This window comes from Lactuca saligna, chromosome 8, assembly GCF_052625555.1.
Source record: "Lactuca saligna cultivar CGN05327 chromosome 8, ASM5262555v1, whole genome shotgun sequence".
NCBI classification, from domain to species: domain Eukaryota; kingdom Viridiplantae; phylum Streptophyta; class Magnoliopsida; order Asterales; family Asteraceae; genus Lactuca; species Lactuca saligna.
Window position 1 is genome coordinate 135,842,044 of NC_136424.1, and position 19,472 is coordinate 135,861,515.

At 31.9% G+C, this 19,472-nt stretch overlaps 1 protein-coding gene across 5 annotated transcripts; it reads right to left on the minus strand.

The window, feature by feature from the left end:
* Positions 1-1,298: 1,298 nt before the first annotated feature.
* Positions 1,299-18,630, minus strand: LOC145009843 (agglutinin-like). 5 transcript variants are annotated; one of them, XM_078968473.1, is made up of 6 exons: positions 18,424-18,630; positions 18,252-18,317; positions 12,816-13,069; positions 2,640-2,864; positions 2,051-2,515; positions 1,299-1,642 (listed from the first exon to the last, which is right to left on the minus strand). In XM_078968473.1, exons 3-6 carry the CDS (start codon positions 13,053-13,055, stop codon positions 1,394-1,396), a joined length of 1,179 nt encoding a protein of 392 aa, XP_078824599.1. In that variant the 5' UTR covers positions 13,056-13,069; positions 18,252-18,317; positions 18,424-18,630; the 3' UTR covers positions 1,299-1,393. The 5 variants fall into 5 exon arrangements, with proteins under 5 accessions (XP_078824599.1, XP_078824598.1, XP_078824601.1 ...); XM_078968472.1 differs by having other exon boundaries at positions 18,252-18,464; positions 18,552-18,623; XM_078968475.1 differs by having other exon boundaries at positions 18,552-18,619.
* Between the last annotated feature and the right edge of the window lie 842 nt (positions 18,631-19,472).

The following is a 19,472-nucleotide window of genomic DNA, read 5'->3' on the forward strand; positions in this document are numbered from 1 at the left end:
GTTGAGGGAGTTGATCTACGTGTGGATGGGTTTATCACATCCACGTGTTATTAGCATCATTGAGCTACATCAATTGTTTGCTAGGTGGGGATGCCCCAAGGAAAGGTTGCTTGTTTATGCATGCCATAAACTACGAGATGTTAGACCAGAGGTGTGTGCGAAAAGCTTCCGTCATTTTCTTTATGCCATAAACATCCTTTCATGCACTTTTCTTTTCCTCGTCAAAAGTCACGGTGTGTGTGAAAAGCTTCTTTCACACATGATCCTTCAAAGCTACTTTCACACTTTTTTTTAAATAAAATAATTGATTTTTATTATTTATAATTTTTTAAAATGAGTAATAAACATAAAATTAATTAAAAAGAAAAATCACTTCCTTAATTGAAATAAAAAATACATTAAAAACCTAAGATTTAAATAACTAGAAAGAATATTCGAATATTCGGAGTAACGTTTGGAACTTGTATTTGGTAAAATTATCTAACATTTCAGTATTGGTATTGTAGTGGAGATTGAATGGAAGCATCAAGTTGGGGATGATGAATCCCTTGAGATAAATTGATTGCAAAAATGTTTCGAGTGCTGGTGCTTGAACTCGAAACATTGATTTTTTTTTCCTTCTATCGGAGTTTTGGATTTGATAGTAGGGATTCATTTTTTAGAAGAAAGTAGAGAGAAATTGATAGAAGGGGCTATGAGTTTGAAGGTTAAATTGTGTGTGTGTATTTATAGATGTTGTAAAGAGTAAAAAAAATTAAAAACTCAATTTCCTATATCTAGCCGTTGAGTAAAAAAAATAATTTTCTATATATTACGGTTTTTCAACGGTTAGAATGAAAAAAACAAAACAAAACAAAACAAAAATCGTCTACTAATAAACAGACTGCGGCAACCCCTCCGCCCACCTCCTTCCCGAACCTCCGTTCCGGCAGTCTCGATGTGGTGTTTCGGTAAGCAGGAAAGGGTCCTACACGGCTTCCCTCAAGCACTCCGTCCGCTCTTAGGGTGTCTTTGGTTATCTATAAATGATAGGCTTTTCAACAAACACTCGTCTTCCCCGGAGAAGATCAAGTCAGTGGTTTTTCTTTGTGTGGAATGTAGGTGTAAAAAGGGTAGAATCGATTTGGCTGAGTGGTGCTCACACCTGCTCAGCAACTCTCATGTTCATAGTTAGTGTATTATGAATTGTTTCATGCTCTTGTTTGCTGGCCCCGACTACTGCTTGATGGCCAGGTGCTCCTTTTATAAAACATGACGTTTCCAAAAGATCTGTAATTATGGAATCAGCAACACTTAAATGCTATAAATTTGTCATTTTTATTTAAAAACATGTTTTGGTTAAATACTTAAATGTTACAAATTTAATCATTTCTACTTTAGAAACATATTTTCGTCATTCAGTAGCTCTCAAATAAACACCGATACCATCAATATAATAGCTAGCAATGCCATAAAATCCTGCAAATGAACCTTTTTGCCAGGGCACTGAAAAACAAGTCCCTGTTGCACGGCCAAAAGGTCCATGACTCCTTTTGTTTGTTACAAAAGACAACGATGATATGGTCTTGCCGGCATACGCCCGAGATGAGACCCCAAACGTTCCACAAATTTCAATTATTTCCTCGTCCCATGCAAGGTTAACCTACAAATTAAACAAAACTATTCAATATAATAAAAATAAAATGAAAAAGAAGCAACAATACTTCAAAAAAGTAAATTACAATTTTAATGTGGTTTGATTTTTGCAATCTTTGTCCCAAAAAAAAATTATTGCAGTTTTGGTCCGTATTTGAAGGTTTTTTGTAACACTTTTTTAATGCATGTACCAAAAAAATCTCTAGAAAATTTGCAAACACCAGTTATATACATGGACAAGAAAGAGTCATTTTACGAAAAAATGTTGGAAGGAAACATTTTTCCTCAAATATCGGCCAAAATTTCAGGTCAAAACTTTTTAAGATCGAAATTGAAAAAACCAGGTATACTTGGGGACCAAATATGTAACTTCCTCTACATTAAATCATGAACCAGTTCCAAACATATAGGCTACCTCAGAGATTGTGGATCCATCGTTATAACCACCAGCCTTGTTAGAAACATGGACTGAACCCAGACAATCTTCGCTAGTGAACACAAGAGAAGATATCATGTCACCATGATCTATTGTTATCTTTGTGAGCTTATGATTTTTCTCTAGACAAAACGACCATCGATATTGAGGACCAGTACTAGACTCTGTTCCCCATAGTCCAACTCGTGCAGTGTCTTGAGAAGCCTTTAAATAAACACCGATGCCATCTATGTAATAACCAGCAAGGCCATAAAATCCAGCAAAAGAGCCTTTGTTCCATGGTACTGTGAAAGGTGTCCCTGTTGTCTGACCAAAAGGCCCATGTGTCCGTTTGTTGGTTATGAAAGACAACGATGCTATAATAGTGTAACCAGAATATACCCCTGTTGATACATCAACAGTTCCATTAATGCCAACGATCTCCTCATCAGGATCAAATGTCACCTAAGCCATCGTAGGAAAAGAGAAGCGTTAAATGCATATTTACATGAGACATGTTCAATCAATCACGTAGAAACTTAGGTGTAAATTAGTAGTTTTGTGAGCGTATAGAACTAAGATTCTTTACCTCATGAATTTGGTCGCCGCCATTCCAACCACCTGCTTTTTCGGAATCATGCAAACATCCTTTGCTATCTTCAAAAGTTAACATGAGGGAATATATTAGAACACCATGATCTATAGTTATCTTCTTTAGCTTGTGATTATTGTCAAGTCGAAAAGACCAGTGATTTTGTGGAGACCCTTTTGATTTTTTTCCCCATATTCCGACTTTGGCAACTTCTTTATGAACCTGCCAACAAATAAAGTACAGAACTCAGGTAAAAAGTTATGAAGGACAAAGTAAATGATGTAATTTAAGATGAAATATATTGTCGCATGGTACAACATTGAGTTCTCCAAATATAACAAATTAACTATATATATCCTATAATATATCTACACAGAATTGGAATCATGCGTGTATAAATGTTAACCGGATTGAATGTATGGCTCTGGTAGCCCCATATCAGAATTTGTAGTAATAATCATAGCGTTCAAGAAAAGGTAGATTTGATTGAAATCTATAATTTATGGTCAAATTAATCGGTTATTCAAAACGAAACTTTATACCCGTATCTAGTTTGAATCGACTCATATTCTATTTATCAAAATTTTTCTTTCAAATCCGCATATTTTGGGTAAAATATATCAATATTATTTTGGTGAAGAATACATCACACTTACGAAGGGAAAATGACTATTGAGTGTAACTAACTGTTGCGTTTGTTTTTATTTGGTCAATTTTTTTATACTCAATATATCATCGAACTTGTTGTTTGTGTTCACCATAACCCTTTTGACCAGCTTTTGACCTATGATAGCCGGTCAAAAGGTTATGGTGAACACCAACAACAAGTTCGATGCTATATTGAGTTAAAAAAAAAAAAAAAAAAAAAAAAAAAAAAAAAATTGACAAAATGAGAACAAACGCAACAATTAATTGCCCTCAAGAGTTATTTTCTATTTACTCATTTACAGCAAATCCTACGTCATCTTTTGCTCATATTAATTTCTTTATGAGATTCATTTTCTTCTCTTCAAAACATAACCCACGAAATAATATTACTCATACATGTAATACTTTCTAATGAACTTGAATATTTATTAAGGGAATCTTGACTAAGAAAGTGCATTTCATGACAATATTCACATTTCCAATCAAATGATTTATCGTATCATGGATTCTAGACAAGTCTACAAATGAATGGAATCACAAGTGCTGTAATTTTTGAGTTACTTAACATTAAGATCGAATTCATGGGATAAAATACAACATCAATATGTACTATATCATGTAGGTTTTGTAGACACATCACCATAATATATCTTGAGGTAAACGTTTATACTAATAAATATATCTCTCATACATAGTCATATCCTTTTGCAGAGAGGTGTTGACAGTTAACCATAGTAAGCATAACATAGACCATGTTTTAACGAAACTACCCCTTCGAAACGGTCTTCATGTATGTTATGGCCAAAGATGATTGCAATCTTTGATAATTGTACAACTTTAATTTCATTTAACTCTTTGGAGAAAATGACTAAGGAGGGGAGGGTAACCAACTGTTGAGTTTGTTCTCATTTGGTCCATTTGTTTTTTTGTACTCAACATACCTTTGAACTTGTTGTTTGTGTTCACGATAACCCTTTGACCGGCTATCGCGGGTCAAAAGCCGGTTAAAAGGGTTATGTTGAACACAAACAACAAGTTTGATGATATATTGAGTACAAAAAAAGGGGGGCCAAATAATAACAAACAGAACAGTTAGTTACCCTCAAGAGTCATTTTCCCCATGTACAAATATGTAGAAAACTAAATTTTGGTAGAGATCAAGAGAACTTTTACTTCTGATGAAAGTTACATAGATTATCATATATATTTAAAAAATCAAAATGGACATACGTTTCCCACATGCAGTTCAGTATACAATGTATGTCTATATGACATGTGCCCATGTGGACATAAAATGTAAATGTGCTCATTTCCTAATATGCATATGCATATAAAAATCTTATTTTAAAAAATGCTTTCTCTCTCTACTTTTTCTCTCTATACAATTCTCTCTGACCGAAGGTGCGTTTTTGGCTAGGTTTCGTCATTGCTTCTTTACTGGTGAATTATTTCATCTCCATTCCTATTGAAGTAATTTCAGATCTAACTTCGTTGACAAAATGGCAGCATCATCCAAACCGGATCGATTGAAAGAAGTCAAAGTGAAACCTCCAGACAAAAGTGTTGTGGTCCAGTATGGCTGGATTGAAGTCGATGTGAATGAAATGGTACCTCCTAGTGTTATTGAGCAGTCTTCAGCTGCTATTTTCAGAGCTCGTCGTAAGCCGAGTGCGACAAGAGCAGTTACTACAGGGATCGGAAAGGCTGAATGGAAGATGGAGAGTAAAGCTTTTAGAGTGAAGAATCGGGCAAGAAAAAATATGGATAATACTTCTCCTTTGGATGCAGAAGGATATTATGATAACTCAGTAACGGAACTGGAATCTGCGAGTAAGGAGATATGGGAATCAGATTCGAGTAAGCAGATGATTGATAATATGGAATCGTCTAAGGTGGAGTATGTGAAGGTTAAGAATATTCAGATTCAAGCTGGGGAGAAGAAATCAAATGTGCCTGAAATTCAAATTCCATCAGGTAATACATATTCTCTATCTAAAAATTGGGAGAACTCTAAAATTGGGGATGAGATGCTAAGTCCTAATAATGAAATGAAAGTCATTACTAATCAAATGAAGATTGTTAACCCATCGATTGTTGTTAATGATGTTATTGGGCAAATATCTTCTAGTAATGTTGATTGTAATGTTGTTACTACTAGTATGAGTAAGGATGAATCTGGTTATAAGGATAAGGTGATAAGTGGTAGGGTGTATGAAGAATTTGATCTGAAAGTTGGATTTTCTTTTCTTAATGAAGTTAAGTTGAATCAAGTGGAGAATGATAGCAAGTTGAAGTATACTGAAATTGATACGGATAATGGGGGTGATGGTAGCAATGATTCTATTGTATGTAGCGATGAGAATGGTAATCTAATTAATATGAAGGAAGGTGTTACAAAGTCTAAAAGTGAGATGTGTGAAAGGACTGCTAATTCAGTGCAGAGTAAGGATACAAATAGGGTTGGAACTGTTATTAATAGCATTATCATGGAGCCTTCCTTGTTGGGGCCAAATGGTAAAGGAAATGGGGTTAATGCTATTGATAATAATGGAAAAGTAAAATTTGATTTTTCATATGCAGGTGCTTTAAGGGGTGCAATGCATAAACGAAAGTTAGAAGTTAAATACATTTCTATAGGGGATGGGAAGGAAGATGGGCCTGCTATTATCCTGATTGAGAACCTGAAAAAAGCAAGTTTACCATATTCTAATACTTTTTATGGTTACTTGATTGATAAGAAAATAGCTTTTCCTGATATTCAAAAAGAATTAAAACGATGGTAGAAGAATGTGGGTTTTGAGGATATGTTTATGAATAGCAACGGGTTCTTTTTTCTTTAAATTCTCAAGTTAAATAGGGGATGCAAGCTATTTTGGATGGTTATCCATGGTTAATTTTCAATAACATTCCTATCTTTTTGCAAAGAAGAAGGTCGGGTCTTACCCTTACTATAAATAGACATGATAAGGTTCTAGTATGGATAACATTCCTTTGGAAGTATGGAGTGGTGAGAATCTTTGTATTATAGCTAGTAAATAGGGATTCCTTTGGCATTTGATACATTCATTGAGGATATGTGTCTTGAGCATAAAGGCAGGAATGCTTATGCGAGAATACTTGTAGAAATGTCAGCTGATAGAGAATGGAAGAAGAAAATTGAAGTAACAACATGGGACTTTATGATGAATTGTGATGTTAATCAGGAGTTTGTTGTGGAATATGCTTGGTGCCCATCTAGATGTGGCCATTGTAAAGCTTTTGGACACTTTGAGAAATTTTGTATGGTTGTGATTAGTGGAAAAGAAAAGGTCAAGGAGTTGATTGATCCTGTGAATGTTCAGAACTCTAAAGGAAAAGGAATTATGGATAATGAGGGGTTTATAGAAGTGGTAAGAAAAGGAGGTAATTGTGGAGCTTATGCAACAAGTACTAATGGGACAAAAGGAAGAGATGGGGGTAGACAATTCCAAAACAACCAGGGAAATTACAATAATAATAATAAAAGGAATGTTAACAGAGGCAACGGGGGAAATAATGGTGGATATGGGAAGAGGAAAAATGGGAAATGGATGAATACTAATGTAAGCCATTAGAATCAAGCTAAGAATCAAGCGTTTGAAGCGGATAATTTTATGGTAAAAATGGGATTAAATATGAAACATGATGGGGAAAGTAGAATAAAAATTGCTAGTTTAGATAAAGGAAATGTGGATAACAAGGACACTGCCAATGGTGGTAAAGGGATATATACTAAAGGTGTAAATAAGAAAGGTAATGCTAATAGATTTGAAGTATTGGGTTCGATTATGGAGGATTTTGTTGAAAGAATCGAGGAGGATGTTATGATTAATAGAAAAGAAATTCATGTTGTATCTGATGTTACTGATAGTGATGTTAGTCTAACCTGATATAGGAATGTTTAAGGGTGGTTCTGATATGAATTTTGTTGTTTCTAATCAGGTCAGTGGGAATAATAGTGGGGTTGTGAAAAATATGAAGTTATTGGATCTCAGGCATTTAAGGGGGGAAATGCCAAAAGCCCTAATGTGTCTCAATGATGAATTTAGGGGCTTGGAATATTAGGGGCCTTAATAAAGTGGTTAAGCAGAAGGAGGTGCTTGAGATTATTAAAGTTAATAATCTAGAGCTTTGTGGTATATTAGAGTCTCATGTTTCTGATTTGAATTTGAAGAAACTTTATGCTAAAGTTTTTAGAATTTGGGACTAGTATCGAATACTAGTTCTAGCAAATCGGGTACTAGAATTATTGTTGGATGGAATGCTAATAAATTTGACTTAATGGTTCTGTCTCATTCTAATCAGGTCATGCACTGTTTTATTAGAATTCTGGATTCCAATTTTGAGGTTTTTGTTTCCTTCATATATGTTGCTTCGCGGTATATAGACAGAAGAGAGTTATGGTAGAATTTGGAGAAACATAAGTCTGTGGTGAATAAGAAGGTGTGGGTTCTTTTGAGGACTTCAATGTGGCTATGAAGCCTTCTGAATATTCTGAAAGTTCTTCCAGAATACCGGAGTGTGTTGCTGAATTTATAGAGTGTATTAACTCTATAGAGGTGGAGGACTTTAATTGTTCTGGTCTTTAATTTACATGGACGAAATCTCCAGCAGCGTCTAATGGGTTACTTAAGAAGTTGGATCGTGTTATGGCAAACTTAAAGTTTTTGGAGAAGTTTCCTTTGGCCCATGCGATCTTTAAGCCATATCGGATTTCAGACCATAGTTCAAAAATTTTGTCTATTCCTATATGTCAATCTAGATGGGTTCACCCATTTAAATTTGTGAACTTTATCACTGACAAGGATGAATTTTTGCCGATGGTGAAGGAAATTTGGGGTACTAAAATTGCTGGCGGATTTATTTTTAAAGTGACGTAGAAATTAAATTTATTAAAGAAGCCATGTCGTAGATTATATAGTAATCATGATGTTTCAAGGAAGCGATTGAAAGACTTAAGGAAAATGTTGGATGATTAGCAAGGTGAAATAGATAAAAATCCTTTTAATTATTTGATAAGGGATGAACATGCCAAGGTTCTCTTTGAATTTAATGTGGCATGTGAGGATGAGGAGAAGTTTCTTTTTAAGAGAGCTAAAATTAAATGGTTGAAGGAGGATGATCGAAATACAAGCTTCTTTCATAAATCTGTCAAGAGCTGTGCTAATAAGAATTGAATCTCTATGATTCTTGATGAAGATGACAGGTGGATACGTGGGAAGAATTTGAATGACAAATTTGTGGATCATTTTAAAAATATAGCAATGGTGATAGAATAATTGATAATGAGTTATTTAGTAATAAATTGGATTCGGGTATTGCCCTTGAAATGATAAAAGTCGTGTCTAATGAAGAGATCAAAATTGCAATGTTTGATATTGAAGATAACCAAGCCCCGGGTAGAGATGGGTTTTCATCAATATTTTTTAAGTATGCTTGGAAAGTGGCGGGGTTTGAAGTATGTAAAGTTGTTAGGGAAGTTTTCTGGATTGCGAAGCTACCTAAATGTGTTAATGCTACTAGAATAATTCTTGTTCCTAAATTTGAGTGCCCCAGAAAAGTTACTGACTATCAGCCAATAGCCTACTGTAATACATTGTATAAATGTATAAGTAAAGTTATTGTTAATCGCATTCGTAACCATTTAGGTCTGATTGTGGATAACAATCAATCAGCTTTTATTCCTGGAAGGTTTATTCTCGATAACATCCTTCTTGTCCAGGAGTTAATGGTGAGATACAATAGGAAGGATGGTCCTCCTAACTGTGCTTTGAAAATAGATATTCAAAAGGATTACGACACAGTTAATTGGAATTTCCTAATGCAAGCCTTGGTTGGGTTTGGGTTTCATCCTATTATGGTGCATTGGATTATGATGTGTGTTACCTCTACCTGGTTTACTGTGACCATTAATGGTGAGGATAAAGGTTTTTTTTTAAGGTAAAAGGGATTTGAGACAGGGAGATCCATTATCACCCTATCTCTTTACTCTCATAATGGAAGTCTCTAATCTTGTGCTCAAGAGAAATATTGAGAATTCCTCGAATTTCAAATATCACAGTAGATGTAAAATTCAGAAAATCACTCATTTATGTTTTGCAGATAACCTGTTGATGTTTTGTCATGGTGATAGTGGATTGCTCAGGGTGATCAAGAATTTGTTGGATTATTTCAAAGATTTGTCTGGATTAAATGCTAATTTGAATAAAAGCTTGATCTTTTTCAGGTGTGTCAAACCTGCTATTAGCCAAACTATCAATGGTATTCTTCCTTTTGAGTTTGGTAAGTTCACATTTAAATTCTCAAGTATTACTTTATCTGTCAATAAATTGTTTAGAAGAGATTGTAAGATCATGGTGGATAGGATCAAAATGAGAATTTTAAGTTGGAAGAGCAAAAGTTTATCTTTTGCTGGTAGGCTACAACTTATAAGTTCTATTTTAAATTCTATGCATGTGTATTGGCCTCGGTTTTCAAACATCCTGCTACCAAAATTATGGAGATTGAGAAGATATGTATAGGTTATCTTTGGAGTGGAGGTGAATTGGGTAAAGGAAAAGCTAAAATCTATTGGAAAATGGTTTGTACTCCAAAAGTGAATGGTGGATTACGCTTGAAAGAATTAAGGAGATGGAATGATGTGTTATTATCTAAACATGTCTGGAACATTGTAAATAATAAAAAATCTATGTGGGTGAGGTGGACCTATCATTTTCGTATTAAGAAAGGGATTTTTGGGATATCCAGTTTAAGAAGAATCTATGCTAAGAATCTATATTGGACATGGAAGAGGTTCTTACATGCAAGAAAGTATCTTAGACCTCACATTATCTCGAGTATTGGAAACGGTATGAATACTTCATTATGGCATGATTGGTGGCATCCCATTGGAATCATTAGCATGTTTATTTTAAGCAGAGATTGGATTAGTGTAGGATCCAGTGATATGCCAAGGGTTGCGGATATTGTTGTTAATGGACAATTATGTTGGCTTGCTGATTGGCTAGATGTTTACCCTGGGCTGCAAAATGGGACTATGTTTTGGAATAGTGATGGGATAAGCAATAAGATAGTCTAGAGAGATAAAAATGGAATCAACAAATCTTTCTTGTCCAATCAGGTGTGGAAAGATGTCAATGATTTTGGGACTATGTTGCGGATATTATTGTTTGGTTTAGTAATAAAATACCAATAAACTCCTTTATTCTTTAGATGGCTATTCTTTGAAAGTTAAAGACAGAAGATCAAGTTGAATGGCTGGAAATTTATCTTGATGGTCGAAAATGGGATTTCAAAGGCAGAGAATGAAAGTTCAAGTTCGATGGGAAGTTGAAGATCCTATTTTCAAGTGGAAACATTGAAATAAAATTAGAGTTGAAAGTTGGATAATATTTTGGAGTCGAAATATTTTGAGTGTTCGGAAAATAGATGCATAAGACTACCCCCATTGGGGGTTTATTGCGAGCCGATCATGAAAAAAGTAACATTAAAAAAAATAAAAAGTATATGATCTTTTGTGAACTAGTTTGTTGCCACGCCCTTGGCTCATCTTAGATTGCAAAGGATCTCATGCCCACTTGTCTATATTTATTAACGAGGTGAGTTACCTTTCAGTATCGGTGGGTCTACGGCTATAATAACGACCCACCAGTAAGAGTTGTATATTAGATGATTGTCTTTGTGATATCATCTAGGTTTGCTACGACCTGATATGTTAGATGTTGGCATGATATGTTATATGTGATAGTAGTAGAGTTCAGTTATTAGGACTGAAGGGTAGGTCAGACACCCCAGATATGTCTGACAGTATGTGGTGATATGTTTATATGCTAGCATGATATGTTATATGTGATAGTGGTAGTAGGAGGGGAATAGTCCCCATGTTCGGTTGTTAGGACCGAAAGGTAGTTCGGACACCCCAGATATGTCTGATAGTATGTTTATGTTATGATATATGTGATAGTAGCAGTAGAGGGTGGATTAGTCCCTAAGAGTCGGTTGTTAGGACCAACGGGTAGGTCAGCACCCTAGAATGGTTCGACAAGGGTAGGTCAGCACCCCAGAATGGTTTGATACGGGTAGGACGAGACCCCAGAATGGCCGCATGGGTAGGTCGACACCCCAGAATGGTCGTACGGGTAGGTCAGCACCCCAGAATGGTCGTACCGGGTAGGTCAGGCACCCCAGAATTTTCTGACAGTATGTATGCTATGTGATTGTATGGTATGAGGTACAATGGTGGGGCGCGAGGGGGGGGGGGGGCTCACTAAGCTTCGTGCTTACAGTTTACAGTTTTTGTTTCAGGTACCTCTTCAGCGAAGGGGAAGGAACTGGCGCGGTAGCGGCACATCATACACACACTCATTGTTTTCCGCATTATGGATATTATGGGATTGTACTCTGACATGTTACTATTTTTATGACTTGGGTTTTCAGATATGATACATTGTTTTATGAGATTATGTGATTTCACAGTATTTTCTTAAGAATATTTTTAGGAGGCAGTTAATTAAAATGAAATTTTTTGACTTGAAAATTGGGTCGTTACATGTTTGTTGTGAAAGGAAATTGATTCCTTTATCGGTCCAAATTGATCCAACTCCGGTTCAACTCAATATACCCAACTACATAATTTTTTTTCTAACTGAAACACGGTTTAAACCTGAAAAAATTCGGTTCAAAACTATTTTTGGAATTCTAAAAGTTAACTAGACACCTGCCAATATAAACAATCCCACCAAATAATACCTTCAAAATCCTACAAAGGTAGGCATGAGGAGTTATCATGGTATGGTCCCTTTGAAACATTTCACAATCTTTCCTATTTATAAAAGAGGAAACATTCTCTTGTTACTCTCACCGTCGATGTGGGATGAAAACATTGTAATAAAACACTCTTTCTTGTTTATAGAACATTATTTAACTTATTTATAATATTATTGTAAAGAAATTGAAAAGTCATAGGAGTTTCAAATGAATGTGGTGAAAGGAAGATAAAAAAAAGGGTTTCAAATGCATGAGATTCAAGAAAAAATGATAGCTTTATAAATATGCATAATATTCATTAGAAGAAATTAATTACATTTTCTTTAAAAAAACTAAATTGTGTTAATAAATCGATTTTATCTTTAAAAATATATATATATATATATATATATATATATATATATATATATATATATATATATATATATATATATATATATATTAAAATATTTTATTGGTTTTTCTCTACAAATTAAGACGAATATTGATATAGTTTTGTAAATATAAAAATTTAATATAAAATAGATTGTGTTTGCTTGGTAATGAATCTAAAAAAATTGAATTGGGTTGCATTATATATGCGGAAAAAAGATAAATTATTTTTTTATAGAAAAATTGAATTGCAGTGAATTGTTAACGGTGGTAGTCTAATAGATACTTTTGTGATCATGGTGGTAGTCTAATAGATACTTTTGTGATCGTTAAAGTTGCATCTAATATGGAATGAAATAAAAGATGAACCTGTGTGGTGGCTTGAGCTATCAATTCATCGTATCCGTTCATAATGCCATTACAGACAATGTGCTCGGTTAATGTGTCACGTGTTAACCACACGTTATTCACACACTTGACGCATGGGCACTTAATATCTCCACTAGAGTTTGCATTATTCTTGCTTTCAACATCAAGGAATTCACCTAACCCTTTCAAAAATAGGGTGCTTGACCTAGGCGCACTCATCCAGTTTGTACCCATTTTCATAACCACAAATTAATCTGTAAAGGAATTACAGAACAAATGGAATTAATATTTCTCATGATGATGATCACACAAGTATATGCATAAAAGAAGATTCACGATTACATACTTTTCGTATGAATATCTTTCTATTGGTTTAGATAAAATGAGGATTTAAGAGATTGGCTCTTAGTTTGCGACTAAGGAATTGATCTCCATGAAATCAATTTAGAACATTTAATTTAACAATTAATTACCACTTTTAGTTTTGGCGTATTATTAAAGTAGTCAATTTTAGAAACTTTATTAGCTAAAATTGGACAAAAATAAGTCCATCGGCTTTTACAAATAGAACATTTCCCTGCAAATTAATATTAATATTAATATATTCTATAAGCGAGTCTATTTACCGTGCGCCACATATATTTAGAACTCTAATTACTTTTAAAATGTTTGTCAATAATATTTCCAAATTGGTTAGTTATTGTGAAATATTTAAATTTTCTATCTAAAATTTAATATTTTACTGCTTTTCTATAATACTATTTCAAAGTAATTTTAAAATTAATTTGAAGCTCGAATGAGTTTTCATTTCCTTTCAAAATATGTTGATTAATATGAAATAAGTAGAAAAAATAAAATAGTCTTCAATAACTTTTTAATAAGAATAAGTAGGTTTGAAATAGTTTAACAATAATAATATTTATTAATAGCATAAAGTTTTAAATTATATTACGTTACCTCACAAACAATGAATAGCCATTACGCAATCAATTTTTTTTTAGTAATTTTAAAAACCAATTAATCATAATAATATTAAATTGAGATAAACATCTAACATTATTTAATTTATTAAATATAAAATATTAATATGTTAACAACATGCTTTTTGAATTATTGATATAATATATTACATTTCGTAATTTATCTATGAAGTTAAATTCAAAATCTAAGTTAAACCTTTAACTTATAACATAATATATTTGATATGTTACCTTAATTAGGGTTGAATGCAGAATTTAAATCAAAATATCATTTAAATTAAAATTTGATCAATGGCTTTTTTTCAAAATTGTTCGAAGGTTTAAATATATAGATACACAACAAACTTAAAATGCCAAAAAAACTAAAAGTATCAAAAAACTTTTTTTTATAATAATTGAAAATTTTAAAAGTAAGTTTTTAATAAATAAACTACAGCTGTTAAATTAGGGAGGAGCAAAACAACCGACCCGGTTGGAACCGGCCCGGGAACCAAACTCAGTGGAAAATAGGAACTGAACCGGACCACCGGTTCCACTGGTTCTGATTCTACCGGTTCCGATTCCTACCAATTATTGTTATGTCTTCAAATATTGTAACTGGTCCTCGAAAAATTGCAACACACGGTTCCGGTTCTAATGGTTTCTGGTTCTAAAAATCCACAAAAATATCGTCTTCGTCCTGACCCGACCGGTTCCATTGGGTTCCGGTTCCGGTACCGGTTCCGGCTGGTTCCCCAGTCCATATGCTTATCCCTAGTTAAAATAACATAAAATTATAGAATATCTTCCATTATCTTAAAAACATGTGGTTGAAAAAAGCTATTGAATAATGTGATTATATTAGATATTTATCTAGAAATAATGTTGAAAATAATTAAAATTTTATATATCAACTGAATATACAAATAACTATTTCATTAAGAATATTTAATGTTAATAACATATATTACTTTCAATAACATGTATTTGCCAAAATTTGAAGTGAGTTATTTTATTTTACGCAACATACAAAAGTTTTCTAAAATCGATTATAATAGATTTTATTTTATTTCAACTATATTTATTTGTACTAATCCACTAAATTGTTTTATTATTTTATTTATACTATTAATTCTTTAATTTTTTAAATAATATACTTAATTTTAATAATTTAAAGTAGATTTAAAATAATATCTTTTTAATGAGACTAATTTATAGTTACGAGTATAGTAAACTTCATTTTGAGAATTTCGATATGGTGTTAAACTAAAAATGTAAATAAAAAAGTTAGATATTTCTACAGAATTTATTTAATGTTAATTTTTTTTTTGATATTATACAAACGTAAAATCAAAATTAAAATATCAAATTAACAAAATTTTGGCCAAACTTTTTTTTTTATAGTAACTAAAATTTTCAAAAGATATATGATTTTTATTAATGAAAAATAATATTTACAATAAACATAAACTTAAATTTTTATATTACATTACCTTGAAAATAATAGCTATTACTTGAAATATTACCTTGAAAATAATAACTGATACTTGAAATCATGTTCAAAATTGAAAAAGTAGTCAAGTAATTTATTTTTCAAGTTAAATTAAAAGCTATGTATGTAAATTGATTAACAATGACAATGTTGTGAAAGTAAAATGAAAATCAAATGTTATGCCAACAAAATATAACTAATAGAAAATATATATTTTTTATAAAATTGAAAACTTGAGAAAAGTTAGTGTGTTGATTAAATAAACATATAATATAATTAAAGACACTTCTAGACTATTTTAGTGCCTAATTAGATTAACTTGCTTCCATAGCATTGAATTAAATAATTAAAGGGTTTATCGTTTATAAATTAGTATATAGAAGAACTAAATAACCCTTTACTTTTCCTTGCTGCTCATTTAAAATTGTAAATTTTTGAGAAATGTTTTAAATTATTGTTGTGATAATGAATTGGTTGGGTTTTTAATATTATTTTCTATTTGCCGGTTAAATAAATAAATAAATAAATAGGAATTTGGATAGAAAGGAAAAATAGAATGATAGTTGACTTTTCTATAACATATACCCACATATAGTTTTGTTGGTTTACAGTCCTCACTTCAATGATTTCTTTTAAATTCATGATATTACTTCTTGATAAGAAACTATGTTAGAATTAAAATTATTATGGCTAGCTTTAGTTACACGTAAGAGTATTCATTTCTCAACTTGTTTTTTTTTTTTTTTTGGCACACGTGCCACCTGGTTTCCCTCATCACTCTTCTTCTATCTCTTTAGAATTAAAAAATGGTTACTTTTCACTTAATATTGTTTTTTATTTTATTTTTAAAATATATTTTAGACAAATATTAAATTCTTTTTAATGAATTAAAAACCATAAATTTTAATATATCTTTTATAGTTTTTTATCATATATATATATATATATATATATATATATATATATATATATATATATATATATATATATATATATAATGGCCATTCTAAAAAAAAATTCATGTGGTTCCTTTATCATGTTCAATCGGACTGATAAAAGTATAGTTTTGAAAACCAGACCATACTGGCTAGTTCGATCGATTGAAACGGGAAATTTTCTTGTTACACGTTTTTTATCTAAAAAATCGCTTGTTAGCAATTTATGGCAACCGAACGGTTTACCAAAAAACCTAATTCAACCGGACCTTTGGACCTTTAAAAAACAATATTTATAAATATATGGATTATATTTTTAAAAACAACTGACTTACTAGCTAAGTCACATGTAGCCATTAAGCACAAAGTTATGACTTACTACCTACGTCACATCTAGCCATTAAGCACAAAGTTATTTTAATTTTTTCTCTCATCATTTTATTTATAAGACATCATCTATCACCTATTTCGTGTAGTTGGTCGATGTGACACTAACTATAAATGGTACATATATCATTTGAAATCAAAGAAATACTTTTAAATATACACCTTTTTTCTTTCTTTTTTGTTCCACTTTAGGTAAGCCCCTTATTTTTTGTAAGATAGGTCCTAATTTTTTTTGGATACATACATTATAGTAAATATTGGAAAAATAGGTGGGTCAAATGACCCTCGTTAATAATGTGAATATTTTTAATTTTATATAACTATTGAAAAAATATGTGTAGACAGTACTATTCTGTAAGAATGACAAAGAAAATATATTGTTTAATAATGTGAATGTGTTCAATCTTACATAATTATTGTCATTATCACACATTATCACTAATTAAATCGTCTATAAGGTTATTATAAACTGTTTTTTATTATTATCATTCTGTCAGAATATTATCAGAATCTTTATTGACTCGTATTTTGTAAGAATAAAAATGAGTAAAAAACGATGTGTAAGAATAAAAATGAATAAAATTAGTGAAAATACATGAAAATAACAATAGTTGTGTAAAGTTTAACATATTCACATTACTAAACAACCTATTATCTTAATAATTTTTCATACAATAGCATTATTCACACGTTCGTACAATAGTTATCCATCCACATTATAACCTAGCATATATATATATATATATATATATATATATATATATATATATATATATATATATATATATATATATATATATATATATATATATATATATATATATATATATATATATATATATATATATATAACTTACTAAAAACTGAAAATGAAAAAAAAAAAAAAAAAAAATTGTATCACTTGCCAATCAATCAAGAGAAGAGAGAAGGAGCCGGGCGCATAGAAACTAAAGGAATTTCTTTTATATTCAAGATATGGGCATTCGAGTTTGTACAATGCTGGTAGGAAAGACTGAAAATAGAAAACAAGTAGAGAAGTGTTCAGCTTCGTAGGGATCGATGAAAAGGAGTTCATGATTTAGGCAAGGATTCTATTTCAATTTAAAATCTACACACGATATCTCTGTGGTGTTGATCTACAAAATTAGCAACTATATTCCCACTATAAACATTAAGGGCCAAGAAAATCATCATGGAGAAGGTAGAGAAATCTATTTGGTTCAAAGTAACTACTTTTACAACAAATGCACAAAAATATATAATAATAAAAAAACATGCTCTATCAGAGTTCATTCATCCAACAAAAGCTTTATTAAAAAGTATATGATACTTATATGCGTAACTAATAAAAAGAACAAAGTATAATAATGTAGCCAATTTTAATTAGTATTCTCCTTTCTCATAAATTTCACTTGGTTAAACAGCAAATTTGTATCTATTACACTCTATCCAAAGAATTTATTGCTGGAAATCTGAATTAAAATACTACTAATTAACCCCCTATATATACCAATTAGATCCTAAACTAACTCAAGACACCTTTAAAATGAGAGAATTCCCTAAATACCCATGGTGCAAAATTCGTTCCAGATTCTGAATTATCCAACAAATTCTACGAATTGTTTTAATAGACTGTTAAGATGATATTAAAAAGCAAACGTACCTTTTACAGTATCCAAAATCTAGATCTTCACTTTATGAATTAAAGTAATAGACAACATTCAAGAAACTGCGAGCAAAATATATTTCAATCAGACAAAATACATACGAGGAACTGTATCAAATTCATTCGAAGTAGAGAAGCTTCCATCGAATTGGAAAGAGTTCAAACTAATCTAGGAATTTCCGCTGAAGATTATTTACTTCCTTAATGCACCTAATCAGTATTTGCAGCGTATAAATATATATACATAATCATGCCTTCAAATAAATAGTGGTATCCACGTTTTAGTGATGACCGAACCTGCTATATTTCTACGAAGATGCTAAAGCCGTGTTCCATGTGTGAAAGTATGGTATCATATACCAAAACGATATGGATGGAGCTTAGATACCCACGATATGCTTTTTGACTATTTTACGAAGAGTTGATATAAATGGGTCCTACTATATATCTCCACCTCATAGCCCTTATTGAAAAGAAATAATACAAATGAATCCTCGCAGTCAACGACAGAGAAAAACACCATAAAATACATCATTATCCAATTTTCTCCAACACACCTTGTCAAACTTCATCGGAGAAAACCTCTTGCGAGACAAGAATTATGGTGACTGGCAAAATGAGACAGATGCATAATTCACCAAATATAAAATTAGTGTCGTTGATGGTTCATCCTCATATTTTTGACAATGGGATCGAAAGATTTGATGAACTAGAGGTGATGCAATGCAATGGTTTGTGGGTGGCTTGTCAGTGTAATGGAGAAAGAGATTAAGAGCAGTGTGAAGTATGATGCTACTGCTCGAGATATATGGTCAGACCTTGAAGAAAGGTTTAAAAAAACGCACCTTGAGCGTATGAGCTGAAGAACTATTACAATAACATGACAAGACAACATGATCGTCTCAGTGTATTACACCAATCTCAAAGAGGTTTGGAATGTGATACAATTCATAAATCATATACGTACCCACATGCACATGCAGTGGACACAAGTAAAAGAATTTACCAAAATTCTAGATACGGAGAGACCGTACAATTTTCTATGGGGCTGAATGTGTTGATGTAATCCAGAATTTTCAACGTGTTTTTTTTATTTAATAAGTTTGAATAAGTCATGTGCCATGTTGGCCATAGATGTGGTCTTTTCCTGTTTTCTTGCTTTTTCTTTAGCTTAAATGGACAAGTGTACTCACAATCACCCTAAAACCTCCCAAAAAT